Source organism: Ornithorhynchus anatinus, chromosome 2, assembly GCF_004115215.2.
Source record: "Ornithorhynchus anatinus isolate Pmale09 chromosome 2, mOrnAna1.pri.v4, whole genome shotgun sequence".
NCBI lineage: Eukaryota > Metazoa > Chordata > Mammalia > Monotremata > Ornithorhynchidae > Ornithorhynchus > Ornithorhynchus anatinus.
This window is the reverse complement of record NC_041729.1, coordinates 165,637,508-165,655,233: the sequence shown is the minus strand read 5'-3', so window position 1 is coordinate 165,655,233 and position 17,726 is coordinate 165,637,508. Positions and strand designations below refer to the sequence as shown.

The 17,726-nt window shown below is 57.2% G+C and overlaps 1 protein-coding gene across 1 annotated transcript in view; it reads left to right on the top strand.

Moving 5' to 3' along the window:
- The first annotated feature begins 11,331 nt into the window (after positions 1-11,331).
- ETNK1 (ethanolamine kinase 1) overlaps positions 11,332-17,726 on the top strand; it is a 47,831-nt gene continuing 41,436 nt past the window's right edge. Inside the window, exon 1 of the mRNA XM_029054583.2 lies at positions 11,332-11,568. Coding sequence (XP_028910416.1) covers positions 11,347-11,568 — 222 coding nt within the window. The 5' untranslated portion in view covers positions 11,332-11,346. The remainder of the gene's footprint in view (positions 11,569-17,726) is intronic.

The window sequence follows — 17,726 nt, the reverse complement described above, 5'->3', positions numbered from 1 at the left end:
GCAGGCCTTTAATCATGCCAATTATATTTAGCTGTGAAAATGATTATTACTAATGAAAAGGCAGGAACACGAAATACGTGCCGGGGCTTCACGTTGGGGTCTTGGCTCGGCAGAAATCGGTCGGGCTAAAGACCTGCAAATTGAAATGAGAGGCTCAACCCACCTGTTCATCCAGACATTCATTCCCCATCCAGAACTACGGGAAAAAAAAGTCAAGTGCAAAAATCGTAGCTATCGTGTAGACCGGATCCCTTTTTTAATGGTATTTCTAAATAATAACGATAATAACGATGGTAGCTGTTAACCGCTTACTATGGGCCAAGCACTGAGGTAGATACAAGGACATCAGGATGTCCCACGTGGGGCTCACAGTCTTAGTCCCCATTTTCCAGATGAGGGAACGGAGGCCCAGAGAAGTGAAGTGACACGCCCCAAATCACACAACTGACAAGTGGCGGAGCCGGGATTAGAACTCACGTCCTCTGACTCCCAGGTCCGTGCTCTTTCCAAGCGCTCACTACGTGCCAGGCGCTGTAGCAAACGCTGGGGAAGATACAAAGTAATCAGGTTGGACGCAGTCCCCGTCCCCCATGAGACAGCCTTAATCCTCATTTGGCAGAAGAGGGAACTGAGGCACAGAGATATGAAGTGACTTTCCTCTTCATCCAAACGGTTATCACATTAATCCCATCGTTCCTCCTCCCCTGCCTGGATTCATTCATTTAAACGTATTTATTGAGCGCTTACCGTGTGCAGAGCACTGGACCAAGCCTCCCCGCTGAACTCCCCGCCTCCTGGCTCTCCCCTCTCCAGTCCAAACTTCGCTCTGCTGGCCGGATCATTTTTCTACAAAAACGTTCAGGCCACGTTTCCCCGCTCTTCGCAGAACTCCGGTGCTGCCCATCCACCTCCGTATCAAACAAAAACCGGTCACCGTTGGCTTTAAAGCCGTCCATCCTCTTGTCACGCAGAGAAGCAGCGTGGCTCAGTGGAAAGAGCACGGGCTTCTGAGTCAGGGCTCATGAGTTCGAATCCCGGCTCGGCCACTTGTCGGCTGTGTGACTGTGGGCGAGTCACTTAGTTTCTCGGTGTCTCAGTTCCCTCATCTGTAAAATGGGGATTGAGACTGTGAGCCCCACGTGGGACGACCTGATTCCCCTATGTCTACCCCAGCGCTTAGAACAGTGCTCGGCACATAGTAAGCGCTTAACAAATACCAACATTATTATTGTCCCCTCCTCCCTCCCGACCGTTCTCTCCTCCTCCGTCGCAGCCCGCACGCTCCGCTCCTCTCGTGCCAACCTGCTCCCTGGGCCTCCATCTTGCCCACCTTGACCCCCGGCTCCCGTCCCGCCTCCGGCCCGGAATTCCCTCCCGCCTCCAATCCCACAGACGATTCCTCTCCCCCACTTCAAAGCCTTACTGAAGGCCCACCTCCTCCAAGAAGTCTTCCCTGACTTAGCCCCCCCTTTCCTCCCACTCCCTCCTGCGTCGCCTCGACTCGCTCCTTTTATCCTCGCCCCTCCCAGCCCCGCGCCACTTATGTCCACATCCGTAATTTATTTCTCTTCATTTCTGTCTCCCCCCCCAAGACTGTTGGCTGGCGGCGGGCAGGGAATGTGTCCGTTTATTGTTGTATTGTACTCCCCCAAGTGATTGATACGGCGCTGTGCACACAGTAATGAATGAATTGCCCATTCCAAGCGCTTAGTACCGTGCTCCGCACATAGTAAGTGCTCGATAAATACTATTGAATAAACAAATGAATGAACTAGCCCAAGGTCATCCTGCAGACAAGTGGCAGAGCCGGAATTAGAACCCGGGTCCTTCTGACTCCCAAGCCTGGACGCTAGCCACTAGGCCACACTGCTTTTCTAGGGAGACAGGCAGATGCAGAGTCATTTATGGATACCAGGGAAGGGAGACAGCATGGCCGAGTGGAAAGAGCCCGGGCTACTGGGAGTCTGAGGACCTGGGTTCCAATGCCGCCTCTGCCACTCATCCGCCGTGTGATCTTGGGCAAGCCATTTCCCTTCCCTGGGCCTCGGTTTCTTCATCCAAAAAGGGGGATTCGATCCTTGTTCTGTCTCCTACTTTGACTGTGAGCCCCACGGGGGACAGGAACTCTATCGGGACTGATTACCTAGGGGAAGCGAGGCTCCGTGGAAAGATCCTGGGCTGGGGAGTCGGAGGTCGTGGGTTCAAATCCCACTAGAGAAGCAGCGTGGCTCGGTGGAAAGAGCCTGGGCTGGGGAGTCAGAGGTCATGGGTTCGAATCCCAGCTCTGTCGCCTGCCAGCTGCGTGACTGTGGGCAAGTCACTTCACTTCTCTGTGCCTCAGTTCCCTCGTCTGTCAAATGGGGATGAAGACTGTGAGCCTCACGTGGGACAACCTGATTACCCTGTATCTACCCCAGCGCTTAGAACAGTGCTCTGCACATAGTAAGCGCTTAACAAATACCAACATTAACTCTGCCCCTTGTCAGCTGTGTGACTGTGGGCAAGCCACTTCACCTCTCTGTGCCTCAGCGACCTCATCGGTAAAATGGGGATGAAGACTGGGAGCCCCGCGTGGGACAATCTGATGACCTCGTCAGTCTACCCCAGCGCTTAGAACGGCGCTCTGCACATAGTAAGGGATTGTCTCTATCTGTTGCCCAGTCGGACTTTCCAAGTGTTTCGTCCGGTGCTCTGCACAGAGTAAGCGCTCAGTAAATACGACTGAATGAATGAAGAAATGAATAACGCTTAAAGGGTACGAACGCAGAGGCCACGCTGCTGGGGGAGAGGGAGTAGGGGAATTGAGGATTCAGGTGGGGAATTCTCTAAGAGGAGATGGGATCTGAATGAGGCTTAGAGAAGCAGCGTGGCGCAGCGGAAAGAGCACGGGCTTGGAAGTCAGAGGTCGTGGGTTCCAATCCCGGCTCCGGCACTTGTCTGCTGTGTGACCGTGGGCGAGTCACTTAACTTCTCTACGCCTCAGTTACCTCATCCGTAAAAATGGGGATTAAAAAAATGTGAGCCCCACGTGGGACAATCTGATTACTCTGTATCTACCCCAGCGCTTAGAACGGTGCTCTGCACATAGTAAGCGCTTAACAAATGCCATAATTATTATTTGAAGGTGGGGAGAAAGGCGATCTGAAGAGGGAGGGAATTCCAGGCCAGAGGGAGGACGTGGGCGAGGGGGTCTTGAGTGCGACGGGCGAGATCGAGGTACAGTTCGTCTGCCGGGTGGCCTTGGGCGAGTTACTTACCTTCTCTGGGCTTCAGTGACCTCATCTGTAAAATAGGGACAGAGACTGTGAGCCCCACGGGGGACAACCTGATGACCGTGATTCTACCCCAGCGCTTAGTATGGTGACTAAATGCTGACGGCATTTGTTAAGGGCTTACTATGTACCAAGCACCGTTCTGAGCGCTGTGGGGGGGATACGGGGCGATCAGGTCGTCCCACGTGGGGCTCACAGACTTCCTCCCCATTTTACAGATGGGGTAACCGAGGCCCAGAGAAGTGAAGCGACTGGCCCGAAGTCCCACAGCTGACAAGCGGCGGAGCCGGGATTAGAACCCACGACCTCTGACTCCCAAGACTGGGCTCTTTCCGCTGAGCCACGGGTAATCAGGGAAGGCCTCCTGGAGGAATGGGATTTCTGGAGACCGCTGAAATTTCCATTTTTTTAAACGGCATTTGTTAGGCGCTTACTATGTTCCAGGCACCGTTCTAAGCGCCGGGGTGGATCGGAGGTAATCAGATTGGACATACAATCATTTATCAGACAATCTGATCTTTCAGGCAGCTGGAGACTGTTTATATAATAATGATAATAATAATGATGACGATGTTTGTTAAGCCTTTACATGTGCCGAGCACTGTTCTAAGCGCCGGGGGAGATACAAGGTCATTAGGTTGTCCCAGGAGGGGCTCACAGTCTTCATCCCCACTTTCCAGGTGAGGAAACTGAGGCACAGAGAAGTTACAGTGACTTACCCAAAATCACACTGCAGAGCACCATACTAAGCGCTTGGATGTGATGAATCAATCGGTATTAGTGGTCATTCATTCAATAGTATTTATTGAGCACTTACTATGTGCAGAGCACTGTACTAAGCGCTTGGATCGAGTGCTCACTGTGTGCAAAACCCTGTCCTAAGCGCTTGGGAGCATACGCTACAAGTGGGTTGGTAGTCACGTTCCCTGCCCTCGAGGAGCTTGCAGTCGACGGGGGAAGAGAGACATCAGAGATCATATACGCTGCCTTAGCGGCAAGAGCCCCGGCTTGGGAGTCAGAGGACGTGGGTTCTAATCCTGGCTCCGTCCCTTTCATTCATTCATTCAACAGTATTCATTCAATAGTATTTATTGAGCGCTTACTGTGTGCAGGGCCCTGGACTAAGCGCTTGGAACGGACAATTCGGCAACGGAGGGAGACCATCCCTGCCCACTGATGGGCTCACAGTCTAATGGGGGGAGCCAGACGGACAAAAACAAGACACCATAATCACGATAAATAGAATCAAGGGGCTGCACACCTCACTGACAAAATAAATAGGGTAATAAAAATATCTACAGATGAGCAGAGTGCCAAGGGGAGGGGAAGGGAGAGGGGGAGGAGCAGAGGGAAAGGGGAGAAAAGAGGGCTTAGCTGAGGGGAGGTGAAGGAGGGGGCAGAGAGGGAGCAGAGGGAGCAGAGGGAAAAGGGGGAGCTCAGTGTGGGAAGGCCTCTCGGAGGAGGTGACCTCTAAGTAGGGTTTCGAAGAGGGGAAGAGAGTGAGTTTGGCGGAGGTGAGGAGGGAGGCCGTTCCGGGACCGCGGGAGGACGCGGCCCGGGGGTCGACGGCGGGACGGGCGAGACCGAGGGCCGGCGAGGAGGCGGGCGGCGGAGGAGCGGAGCGTGCGGGGTGGGCGGCGGAAAGAGAGAAGGGAGGAGAGGTAGGAAGGGGCAAGGGGAGGACAGCCTCGAAGCCTAGAGTGAGAAGTTTTTGTTTCGAGCGGAGGTTGATAGGCGACCTGTCTGCTGTGTGACCTTGGGCAAGCCACTTCATTTCTCTGGGCCTCAGTTGCCTCCTCTGTAAAATGGGGATTAAGACTGCAAGCCCCATGTGGACAAACGGATTCCCTTTTATCTCCCCCAGAGCTTAGAACGGTGCTTGGCACAGAGTCAGCGCTTAACAAATACCATTATTATTATTGGTATTATTGGTACAATAATACCAATATTGGTAATATTATTACCATTATTATTATGAAGTATTTGCAGGTTTTGACAAATGAGCCAGGTATTATGTTCTCAGAAAATTAATCAATCAATATTCCTGGGTTTACCGAGCAGTTACTATGTGCATTAAACAGACGTGATCCATGCCCTCGAAGAATTATCATCACAATAATTACGGTATTTGTTGAGTGCTTACTATATGCCGGGCACTGGGATGGATAGAAGCAAATCGGGTCAGACAGAGTCCCTGTCCCACTTGGGGCTCACAGTCTCAATCCCCATTTTGCAGATGAGGTCACTGAGGCACAGAGAAGTGAAGCGACTCGCCCCGGGTCACCCGGCAGACGAGTAGTGGAGCTGGGATTAGAACCCACAACCTTCTGACTCCAAGCCTGGGCTCTACCCGCTACACCATCTTGCTTCTTAGAACGTAGCGTGGCTTAGTGGCAAGAGCCAGGGCTTAGGAGTCAGAGGTCACGGGTTCTAATCCCGGCTCCGCCGCTTGTCACCTGCGTGACGTTGGGCAAGTCACTTAACTTCTCCGTGTCTCAGTGACCTCATCTGTAAAATGGGGATTTAGACTGTGAGCCGCACGTGGGACGACCTGATCCCCCTCTATCTCCCCCCGCGCTTAGAACAGTGCTTGGCACATAGGAAGCCCTTAACAAAGACCGACCTCATGATCATTATTATTAGGCAGACGCAGAATCACTTTCAGCGAGGAAGAGACTCAACGGATTGAAGCAAGAGAATGGAAAGGTAAATAAATAGGGGCTTAATTACTGAATGTATGTGGCGGTAAGCTGAGGGTAATAGGTGTGAGATCCGATCTGGGAAGTAGGAAATCAACTGGGGACTGCTTCTCGGCGGAGGAGGGATTTCATCCGGACTTTGAATAGAGCAGCCCCCAAATACTCTTAGTCACCACCTCAGTTCAGAAAAAAAAAATAACGTATTGATTAAGCCCTTACTATGTGCCAAGCACTGTAATAATACTACTACTAATAATGTTGGTATTTGTTAAGCGCTTATCATGTGCCGAGCACTGTTCAAAGCACTGGGGTAGACTCAGGGGAATCAGGTTGTCCCCCGTGGGGCTCCCAGTCTTAATCCCCATTTTCCAGATGAGGTAAAAGAGGCCCAGAGAAGTGAAGTGACTCGCCCACAGTCACACAGCCAAGTGGCAGAGTCGGAATTCGAACCCATGACCTCTGACTCCCAAGCCCGGGCTCTTTCCACTGAGCCACGCTGCTTCACTGTACCAAGCGCTGGGCCGATGCAAGCCAATCGAGTGGGACACAGTCCCCGTCCCACGTGGGGCTCGTAGTGTCAACCCCCATTTTCCAGATGAGGGAACTGAGGTCCAGAGAAGCGAGGTGGCTTGCCCAAGGTCACCTGGCAGACGAGTGGCGGAGTCAGGATTAGAACCCATGACCTTCTGGCTCCCAGGCCCGGGCTCCAGCCACGTGGCCGTGCTGCTACGGAAGTGAATTACGTTAACCGGGAAGCAGCGGGGCCTAGTGGATACAGCACGGACCTGGGAGTCGGAAGGACCCGGGTTCTAATGCCGACTCCACTCTTGGCCAGTCACTTCACTGCGCCTCATTTCCCTCGTCTGGAAAATGGGGATTCGATCCTTGTTCATTCAGTCGTATTTATTGAGCACTTACCAAGTGCAGAGCACTGTACTAAGCGCTTGGAATGGACAATTCGGCAACAGATAGAGACCGTCCCTGCGCAACCACGGGCTCGCAGTCTAAACGGGGGAGACAGCAGAGCAAAACAGAACAAGACAAAACTTGTTCTCCCTCCTATTCGGACTGTGAGCCCCATGTGGGACCTGATGATCCGCCATCTCCCCCTAGAACGCTGCTCGGCACATAGTAAGCCCTTAACGAATACCGACATCATGATTATTATTATTAGGCAGACGCAGAATCACTTTCAGCGAGGAAGAGACTCAACGGATTGAAGCAAGAGATTGGAAAGGTAAATAAACAAGGGCTTAATTACTGAATATACGTGGCGGTAAGCTGAGGGTAATAGGTGTGAGATCCGATCTGGGAAGTAGGAAATGAACTGGGGACTGCTTCTCGGCGGAGGAGGGATTTCAGCCCTCCATTCATTTAATCCATTCATTCATTTAATCGTATTTATTGAGCGCTTACGGTGTGCAGAGCACTGTACTGAGCGCTTGGGAAGTACAATTCGGCAACAATAATAATGTTGGTATTTGTTAAGCGCTTACTATGTGCCGAGCACTGTTCTAAGCGCTGGTAATGTTGGTATTTGTTAAGCGCTTACTATGTGCCGAGCCCTGTTCTAAGCGCTGGGGTAGACATAGGGAATCAGGTTGTCCCACATGGGGCTCACAGTCTTAATCCCCATTTTACAGATGAGGGAACTGAGGCACAGAGAAGTTAAGTGACTTGCCCACAGTCACACAGCCGACAAGTGGCAGAGCTGGGATTCGAACTCATGAGCCCTGACTCCAAAGCCCGTGCTCTTTCCACTGCACCACGCTGCTTTTCATCCCTGCCCACAGCGGGCTCACAGTGATTGGCACATATTAAAAGCTGAACCAACACCACTCTTATTATTCTTCTTCACCGTGATATCTAGTACGTGGGCATTCAGAGGGAAGCAGCCCGGCCCAGTGGCTAGAACCCGGGCCTGGGAGTCAGAAGGTCATGGGTTCTAATCCCGGCTCCCCGCGCGTCTGCTCTGTGACTCTGGGTAAGCTACTTAACCTCTCTGTGCCTCAGCTGTAAAATGGGGATGAAGACCGTGAGCCCAGGTGGGACAGGGACTGTGTCCCACCCCATTTGCTTGGATCCCCCCCAGCGCCTAGAACAGTGCTTGACACCCAGTAAGCACTTCACCAATACCATCATTATCCTCAAAGCCTTCTCTGGCAATCGAGCGTGATTATTCATGCCTTCAGTGGTATTTATTGAGCGCTCGCTATGTGCAGAGCCCTGGACTCAGCGCTCGGAATGGACAGTTGGGCACCAGAGAGAGACCATCCCTGCCCAACGACGGGCTCCGAGTCTAAACGGGGGAGACGGACAACAAAACAGAACACGACGAAACAAGTAGTCCGGCGGCAATATCAGTAACTCATCACATCCTCAAGGACTACACAATACACCTCTCTTTGGATGTTTATTCAACAAATTTCTTTCGATTATTCACCGAGTGAACACTCCGCCCGGCGGATGATTTTTCTGCCGAAACATTCAGGACACGTTTCCTCATTGCTCAGGGAACTCTGGTGGTTGCCCGTCCACCTCCTCATCGAATAAAAACGCGTCACCATCGGCCTTGAAGGCGTCCATCACCTTGTCCCCTCCTCCCTCCCGTCCCTTCTCTCCGTCGCAGCCCGCCCGCTCCGCTCCTCTCGTGCCAACCTCCTCCCTGGGCCTCCATCTCGTCTATCTCACGGCCGACCCCTCACCCCCGTCCTTCCTCCGGCCCGGAACGTCCTCCCTCCTCAAATCCCACGGACGATTCCTCTCCCCTCTCTTCAGAGCCTTACTGCAGGCCCACCTCCTCCGAGAAGCCTTCCCTGACTGCGCCCTCCTCTCCTCCCCCTCCCTCCGCACCGCTTATCTCCACCTCCCTCATTTATTTCTTTCTATTCCTGTCTGTCAGAGTGAGCGCTTAAGCAATGCCATCTTAGTATTATTATTAGACCGTGAGCCCGTCGTTGGGCAGGGACGGTCTCTATCTGTTGTCGAACTGACCCTTCCGAGCGCTCAGTCCAGTGCTCGGCACATGGTAAGCGCTCAGTAAATACTCTTGAATGAATGAATAGTATGATTATTATATTATCATTGGGAGTAAATGGGGATGAGGACCGTGAGCCCCACGTGGGACCACCTGATGATCTCGTATCTCCCCCGGCGCTTAGCACAGTGCTCTGCCTATAGTAAGCGCTTAACAAATACCAACATTATTATTATTATTATTAGACTGTGAGCCCTTCAACGGGCGGGATGGTCTCTATCTGTTGCCCAAGTGTCCATTCCGAGCGCTTAGCCCAGTGCTCTGCCCACCGTAAGCGCTCAATAAATACTCCTGAATGAACATTATGATTGCCTTATCATTAGTAGTAAATGGGGATGAAGCCTGTCAGCCCCACGTGAGACCACCTGATGACCTCGTATCTCCCCCAGCGCTTAGCACAGTGCTCTGCCTATAGTAAGCGCTTAACAAATACCAACATTATTATTATTATTAGACTGTGGGCCCTTCAACGGGCGGGATGGTCTCTATCTGTTGCCCAAGTGTCCATTCCGAGCGCTTAGCCCAGTGCTCTGCCCACCGTAAGCGCTCAATAAATACTCCTGAATGAACATTATGATTGCCTTATCATTAGTAGTAAATGGGGATGAAGCCTGTCAGCCCCACGTGAGACCACCTGATGACCTCGTATCTCCCCCAGCGCTTAGCACAGTGCTCTGCCTATAGTAAGCGCTTAACAAATACCAACATTATTATTATTATTATTAGACTGTGAACCTTTCAACGGGCGGGATGGTCTCTATCTGTTGCCCAAGTGTCCATTCCGAGCGCTTAGCCCAGTGCTCTGCCCACCGTAAGCGCTCATTAAAGACTCCTGAATGAACATTATGATTGCCTTATCATTAGTAGTAAATGGGGATGAAGCCTGTCAGCCCCACGTGGGACCACCTGATGACCCTGTATCTCCCCCAGCGCTTACAACAGTGCTCTACACATAGTAAGCGCTTAACAAATACCAACATTATTATTATTATTAGACTGTGAACCCATCAACGGGCAGGGATTGTCTCTGTTGCCGAATTGTCCTTCCCGAGTGCTTAGCCCAGTGCTCTGCCCACCGTAAGCGCTCAATAAATACTCCTGAATGAACATTATGATTGCCTTATCATTAGTAGTAAATGGGGATGAAGCCTGTCAGCCCCACGTGAGACCACCTGATGACCTCGTATCTCCCCCAGCGCTTAGCACAGTGCTCTGCCCAGAGTAAGCGCTTAACAAATACCAACATTATTATTATTAGACTGTGAGGCCTTCAACGGGCAGGCCGGTCTCTATCCGTTGCCCAGGTGTCCATTCCGAGCGCTTAGCCCAGTGCTCTGCCCCCCAGTAGGCGCTCAATAAATACTCCTGAATGAACATAATAATAATGTTGGTATTTGTTAAGCGTTTACTATGGGCCGAGCGCTGTGCTAAGCGCTGGGGGAGACACAGGGGAATCAGGTTGTCCCACGTGGGGCTCATAGTCTTCATCCCCATTTGACAGATGAGGTCACTGAGGCTTGATTCTATTTAGTCTGGATTCTATTTAGTCGCCATTGCTTTTACGAGACGTCCTTCCCCTCGACTCTATCTATCGCCATCGTTCTCGTCCGGTCCGTCTCCCCCGATTCAGACCGTGAGCCCGTCAGAGGGCGGGGACCGTCTCTCTCTGTTGCCGACTTGTTCATCGCAAGCGCTTAGTCCAGTGCTCGGCACATAGTAAGCGCTCAATAAATACTAGTGAATGAATGAATGAACATCATGATCAGTAGTAGGCCCTAACGCGCGCGCGAGGAGGAGGAGGAGGAGGAGGAGGCCCCCTTCGCCTGGGGGGGCGGGGCTGTCGGCACGAGGCCGGGGGGAGGCGGCGGTTGCCGGGGCGACGACGCCGGAGGGCGCGCGCCGCCCCCTCCCTCCCTCCCCCGCCCGCCGGGCGCGAGGCCGAGCGGCGGCCGCTCATTGGCCGGGCGGCGGGGCGCCCGCCTCGCGCCGCCTGTGACGTCAGCGGGGGGAAGGGAGGGAGGCGGCGCGTGACGGCGGCGGCGGGCGGGCCTTCCCGGCGTGCACCGGGGCGGAGGCGGCGGCCGAGGAGGAGGAGAAGGAGAAGGAGAAGGAGGCGGCGGCGGCATTATTATTTTCTTCCCTCAGCGCGGCGGTGGCGTCGCCGTCGTCCCCGTCGTCGTCGTCCCCGTCCCCCCCCGCGTCCAGGCTGCCCTCCGGCCCCCCGGCCCCCGGCCCCGCGGCCCCCGGCGGCGCGGCCTTCGCGGTGGCGGGCGCCGCGCTGGTGGGGGTGGCGGCGGCGGTGTCGGCGGCCGCCTGGGCCTGGGCGCGCGCCCGAGCCATGGCCGACTACATCCACGTGCCCCCCGGCGCCCCCGACGTGCCCCGCCTCGACGTCACCGTCCGCCAGCGCGGGGGAGCGGGAGCAGCCGGCGGCGGCGGCGGCGACGAGGACGACGACGACGACGACGACGAGGACGACGAGGGCCGCTGCCGCCGGGGAGCCCTCAGCCTGCTCCGCCACCTGCGGCCGCACTGGGACGCCCGGCACGTCACGCTGCAGGTAGGGGGGAGGCCCGGGGGGAGGGAAGGAGGCCCGGAGGGGAGGGAGGGAGGGAGGGAGGGAGGGAGGGAGGCCCGGGGTGAGGCCCGTTGGGGCTCCGAGGCCCGCCCCGGGGCATCACGGGAACAGGCGCACCACGCTCCTCCCCTCCCCCCCCCCTTCCTGTCTCTCCCCAGTCTCTCCCCCCTGCTATCTCTCTCTCCTTCCCCCGTCTCTGTCTCCCCCCCTTGTCTCTCTCTCCCCCAGATCTCCCCCTCTTGTCTCCCTGTCTCTCCCCAGTCTCTCCCCCCTGCTATCTCTCTCCTTCCCCCGTCTCTGTCTCCCCCCCTTGTCTCTCTCTCCCCCAGATCTCCCCCTCTTGTCTCTCTCCCTGTCTCTCCCCCCTGCTATCTCTCTCTCCTTCCCCCGTCTCTGTCTCCCCCCTTGTCTCTCTCTCCCCCCAGACTCTCCCCCTCTTGTCTCTCTTGCTGTCTCTCCCCAGTCTCTCCCCCCTGCTATCTCTCTCCTTCCCCCGTCTCTGTCTCCCCCCCTTGTCTCTCTCTCCCCCAGATCTCCCCCTCTTGTCTCCCTGTCTCTCCCCCTCTTGTCTCCCTGTCTCTCCCCCAGTCTCTCCCCCTGCTATCTCTCTCTCCTTCCCCCGTCTCTGTCTCCCCCCTTGTCTCTCTCCCCCTCTTGTCTCTCTCCCTGTCTCTCCCCCCTGCTATCTCTCTCTCCTTCCCCCGTCTCTGTCTCCCCCCTTGTCTCTCTCTCCCCCAGACTCTCCCCCTCTTGTCTCTCTTGCTGTCTCTCCCCAGTCTCTCCCCCCTGCTATCTCTCTCCTTCCCCCGTCTCTGTCTCCCCCCCTTGTCTCTCTCTCCCCCAGATCTCCCCCTCTTGTCTCCCTGTCTCTCCCCCTCTTGTCTCCCTGTCTCTCCCCAGTCTCTCCCCCCTGCTATCTCTCTCTCCTTCCCCCGTCTCTGTCTCCCCCCCTTGTCTCTCTCTCCCCCAGATCTCCCCCTCTTGTCTCCCTCCCTGTCTCTCCCCCCTGCTATCTCTCTCTCCTTTCCCCGTCTCTGTCTCCCCCCTTGTCTCTCTCTCCCCCAGACTCTCCCCCTCTTGTCTCTCTTGCTGTCTCTCCCCAGTCTCTCCCCCTGCTATCTCTCTCTCCCCCGTCTCTGTCTCCCCCCTTGTCTCTCTCCCCCTCTTGTCTCTCTCCCTGTCTCTCCCCCTGCTATCTCTCTCTCCTTTCCCCGTCTCTGTCTCCCCCCTTGTCTCTCTCTCCCCCAGACTCTCCCCCTCTTGTCTCTCTTGCTGTCTCTCCCCAGTCTCTCCCCCCTGCTGTCTCTCTCTCTCCCCCAGACTCTCCCCCCTTGTCTCTCCCTCTCCCTGTCTCTCCCCAGTCTCTCCCCCCGCTATCTCTCCCCAGTCTCTTTCTCTCCCCCTTCCTGCGTCTCTCTCTCCCCCTCTGGTCTCTCTCCCTTCCTGTCTCTCCCCAGTCTCTATCCCCTGCTGCCTCTCTCCTGTCTCTCTCCCTTCCTATCTCTCCCCAGTCTCTGCCCCCTGCTGTCTCTCTCCTGTCTCTCCCCAGTCTCTCTGTCTTCCTGTGTCTCTCTTCCCTCTTGTCTCTGTCTCCCAGTCTCTCTCCCCTCCTGTCCGTCTCTCTTCCTTCTTATCTCTCCCCAGTCTCTCCCTCTTCCTGTCTCTCTCTCCCCCTCCTGTCTCTCTCTCCCAGTCTCTTCCCCTCTTGTCTCTCTCTCCCAGTCTCTTCCCCTCCTGTCTGTCTCTCTCCCCGGTCTCTCTTCCCCATCTCTTCCCAGTCTCTCCCCCCTCCTGTCTCTCTCCAGTCTCTCCCCCCTGCTATCTCTCCCCAGACTCTTCCCCCTCCTGTCTCACTCCCCAGTCTCCCCCCATCTCTCCCCTAGTCTCTTCCTCTCCTGTCCCTGTCTCTCCCCTCCTCTCTCTCCCTAGTCTCTCTCCCCCATCTCTTCCCAGTCTCTCTCCCCTCCTGTCTCTCCCCAGTCCCTACCCCCTCTTGTTTCTCCCCCAGTCTCTTTCCCCTCCCGTCTCTCTCTCCCCCCTCCTGCCTGTCTCCCTTCCTCCCCCCTTCCCCCTTCCCCCTTCATTCTTTCCTCCTGCCTCCTGATCTCCCTCCCTCCTCCATCTCCTCTGCCCCGCACCCCTCGTCTCTCCAGGGGTTCTGGCCCCGGGCAGGGAGCCCCCGTCTCTCGGTCCTCCTCTCCCCCTTGAGGTCCCCCAGATCCTCGGGATGTAGGGGGGGGGGGTGAAGGACAGACACGAGGGACACCGGTCCCTCCGAGCCACCGGCCCCGCCGGCCGCCTTCCCCGCCCTCCCCCGGCCCTCCGCCCTTGGGCGCGGGACGCTCCGGCGCCCGCCGGGGCTTCGCTCTTCGTCCCGGGGCCTCGAGGCCGGAGCGGGAGCGACCGCTCCCCCGTCGAAGGAGAAGCGGCGGCGAGGCCCTTGGCCTCCCTGGGCCTCCGTTGCCTCATCTGGAAAACGGGGACGGGGACGGCCGTCGCCGCGGGGGACCGGGACCGGCCCGACCTGCCGGCGTCCTCCCGCGGGACCCGGCCGTGTGGACGCCGGAGGCGTCCTCCCCCACCTTTCCCAGCCGCCTCGGCGGCGTCGCCCTCACCCGCGGCGGGCGCGACGGCCGCGACGGCCGGGCCTCTCCCCTCCGATTTCCCGGGGAGACCCACGCGCGGCCACGGGAGAGGACGTGGGTCCCGATCCCGGCGCCGCCGCCGCCGCTCGTCTGCCGCGTCACCGCGGGCGACCCGCTTGGCTTCGCCGGGCCTCGGGGACCTCATCTGTGAAAAGGGGACAAAGACCGGGAGCCCCAGGGGGGCCGGGCGCATCACCTTGGATCGCCTCCCACGCTTAGAAGGGGGCTTGGCGCCCAGGGAGCGCCCAACGGATATGGTGATGAGGAGGATTCTCCCCGGCCCTGCTTTGGAAAGATGATCTTGGTAGCAGAGAGCGTTCAGGGTGACTCGAGGCTCTCTTTCTTAATTTCCCTTTTCTCGAACTGGTAACCGCGAGGAAAACAAAACCAAAACCCCTCGGGGACAGAGACGGCCCCAGGCGCCGCACTCCACCCCGTGGCGGACGCCCTTTGGTAAATCACCATTCGTTCATTCGTTCAGTCGTATTTTCTGCGCGCTCACTGTGTGCAGAGCACCGTACGCGGCGCCCGGGAAAGTACGGGGCAGCAGTAAAGAGAGACAACCGCTGCCCACGACGAGCTCCCAGCCCAGAGGATTTCCACCCTGGTTTTGTCCCCGAACGGGCCCATCCCTCTCTGGTTCCTGCCTGTCCGAGGAAAAGAAGAAGAAGAATTACGGTCTTTGTTAAGCGCTTACTCGGCGCCAAGCACTGTTCTAAGCACTGGGGTAGCTACAAGGTAGGGTGTCCCACTTGGGGCTCACAGTCTTAATCCCCGTTTTAATAATGATAATAATAATAGTGGTGTGTAAGCCCTTACTGCGTCCTAAGCGCCGGGGAGGATACCAGGGGATCAGGTTGCCCCCCCGTGGGGCTCCCAGTCTTGAGCCCCCATTTTACAGATGAGGCAGCCGAGGCCCAGAGGAGTGAAGTGACTTGCCCACTTGTCGCACGGCGGACGAGCGGCAGAGCCGGGATTCGAACCCACGACCTCCGACTCCCAAGCCCGGGCTCCTTCCCTGGAGCCGTGCTGCTTCCCGCTTGGGCGGTGGAGGTCACCGCGGCGCAGAGAAGCGAAACGGCTCGCCCGAGGTCACACGGCGGACGAGTGGCGGAACGGGGAATTAGAACTCACGACCTCTGACTCCCGAGCCCGGGCTCTTGCCGCTTAGCGGCGCCGCTCTTCTCGAGCGTGAGGACGACGGCGGTGGTGGTATCGGATAAGCGCTTCCTGAGGGCCAGGCGCCGTAGTAAGCGCGCGGGGGTGGGTGCAAGCAAAGCAGGTCGGACACTGTCCCTGCCCTTCGCGGGGCTCACGGTCTCCGTCCCCATTTGACGGATGAGGGAACTGAGGCCCAGAGAAGCGAAGCGACCTGCCCGAGGTCGCCCGGCTTCCGACCCCCAGGCCCGGGCTCGAGCCATTAGGCCACGCCGTCGGAGCGCTCACCGTGTGCGGAGCCCTGCGCTCAGCGCTCGGGAGAGGACGGTAGAGCAGCGTTGGGAGTCCCGACCCCCGCCGACTAATAATAATCATAATGTTGGTCTTGGTTAAGCGCTTACTATGTGCAGAGCACCGTTCTAAGCGCTGGGGGATGCAAGGTGATCAGGTCCGTCCCACGTGGGGCTCGCGGTTCTCATCCCCATTTCCCAGCTGAGGTCACTGAGGCCCAGTGAAGTGACTTGCCCTCAGTCACCCAGCTGACAAGTGGCAGAGTGGGGATCCGAACCCCCGCCCTCCGACTCCCAAGCCCGGGCTCTTCCCGCCGAGCCACGCTGCTTCTCTAGTCAGTCAGGCGTCCGGCGGTATTTATCGAGCGCGTGCTGGGCGCGGAGCGCTGCGCCGAGCGCCTGGAAAGTACAACTGGGCGACAGAGAGAGACGATCCCCGCCCAACGGCGGGTCCGGAAGAGCGTACGGTCCCGAGGAGAGAGGCCAAATTCCCCATCTCTCCCCAGGGGATAGATTTTTTAGCGCCGCGGGGGAAGCCTCGAAATGATAATACCCGGCGTTGGGTGGTACTTCATCTGGGGTTCCCCGAAGGCCTCCTCCCCCACCCCCTTTGGGACATCAACCAAATCCTGCGGCCTTCGAGTTCAAACCAAAACAATTCAAAGACTCCGCCGCGAAGGGAAGCTTCACGGAGCAGTTGACCCCCGAGGCCTTCCACACGTGGAGGTCTCCGGTTGATTCGCTCGGGGAGTTGCCCCGCAGATCCCAAACTCAGTTCTGCCCGGCGGGAAAAAGAAGTTTTTGGGCGGCTCTTGGAATTCGGCTCATCTGATTGTGGGCTTTGTTAAGTGGCCTTGTGACCGACTTGACTCCCTTCGGTCGCCCGTTCGGGGAGGAGTCGCCGTCGTGGCGACGGGGCCGGTCGGGCGCCCGGGCGCCGTTCCGGGCGCCGGGGTGGACGCGAGGTGATGGGTTCGGACGCGGCCCCCGGCCCACGGGGAGCTCACGGTCCCTCGGAGGGGGAGGGAGGGGGATCTCAGCCCCATTCTGCAGATGGGGCAGCTGAGTCCCAGAGAAGAAGACGGATATTTATGGCAATGATAATAATAATGTTGGCATTCGTTAAGCGCTTACTAGGTGCCGAGCACCGTTCTAAGCGCCGGGGTAGACGTAGGGGGATCAGGTTGTCCCACGTGGGGCTCACGGTCTTCATCCCCATTTTACAGCTGAGGGAACTGAGGCACGGAGAAGTGAAGTGACTCGCCCCCGGTCACCCAGCCGACGAGTGGCGGGGCCGGGGTTCGAACTCAGGAGCCCCGACTCCAAAGCCCGTGCCCTTCCCACTGAGCCACGCTGCTTCTCCAGTAATAGGTCCGTTCATTCGGTCGTACTTACGGAGTGCTCCCTGCTTGCGGAGCACCGTGTCCCGCGCTTGGAAAGTACAGTTGGGCATCAGAGAGACGTTCGGTGGGATTCATCGAGCGCTTGCCGGGTGCCGAGCGCCGCGCTAAGCACTTGGAAGGTACAGTTGGGCGTCAGAGAGAGACGATCCCTACCCAGCGACGGGCCCACAGTCTAGGAAGGGGGAAGAGAGTCGACAAAACAGAACAGGTAGATGGGCCTCGATAGAAATAAATAGAATTATCGAGATGTACGCATCATTAAATAGAATAACAGAAGCCGTCATTCGATTAGAGCAGAACCCGCGGCCTCCCGACTCCCGGGCCGGGCTCTGGCCGCCGCGCCGCTCGAGTGTTCGCTCCCCGGTGTGGGTCCGCCCCATCCGCGGTGCTGGGCGCGGCGTGTCCCGCCCTGCCCTTTGGTCTCCGGTCACTTGCCGAGCCGGTCCGACCTTCGGACGCCGGAGCGGTCTCGCCGCCTCGTCCGCGGCCCCCGCCGACCCCGTCCCTGGGGATCCGGAGCCGGCTTCGAGCAGATACTAAAAATAATAACCATGTTGGTATTTGTGAAGCGCTTACTAGGTGCCGAGCACCGTTCATTCGTATTTATTGAGCGCTTACTATGTGCAGAGCACTGTACTAAGCGC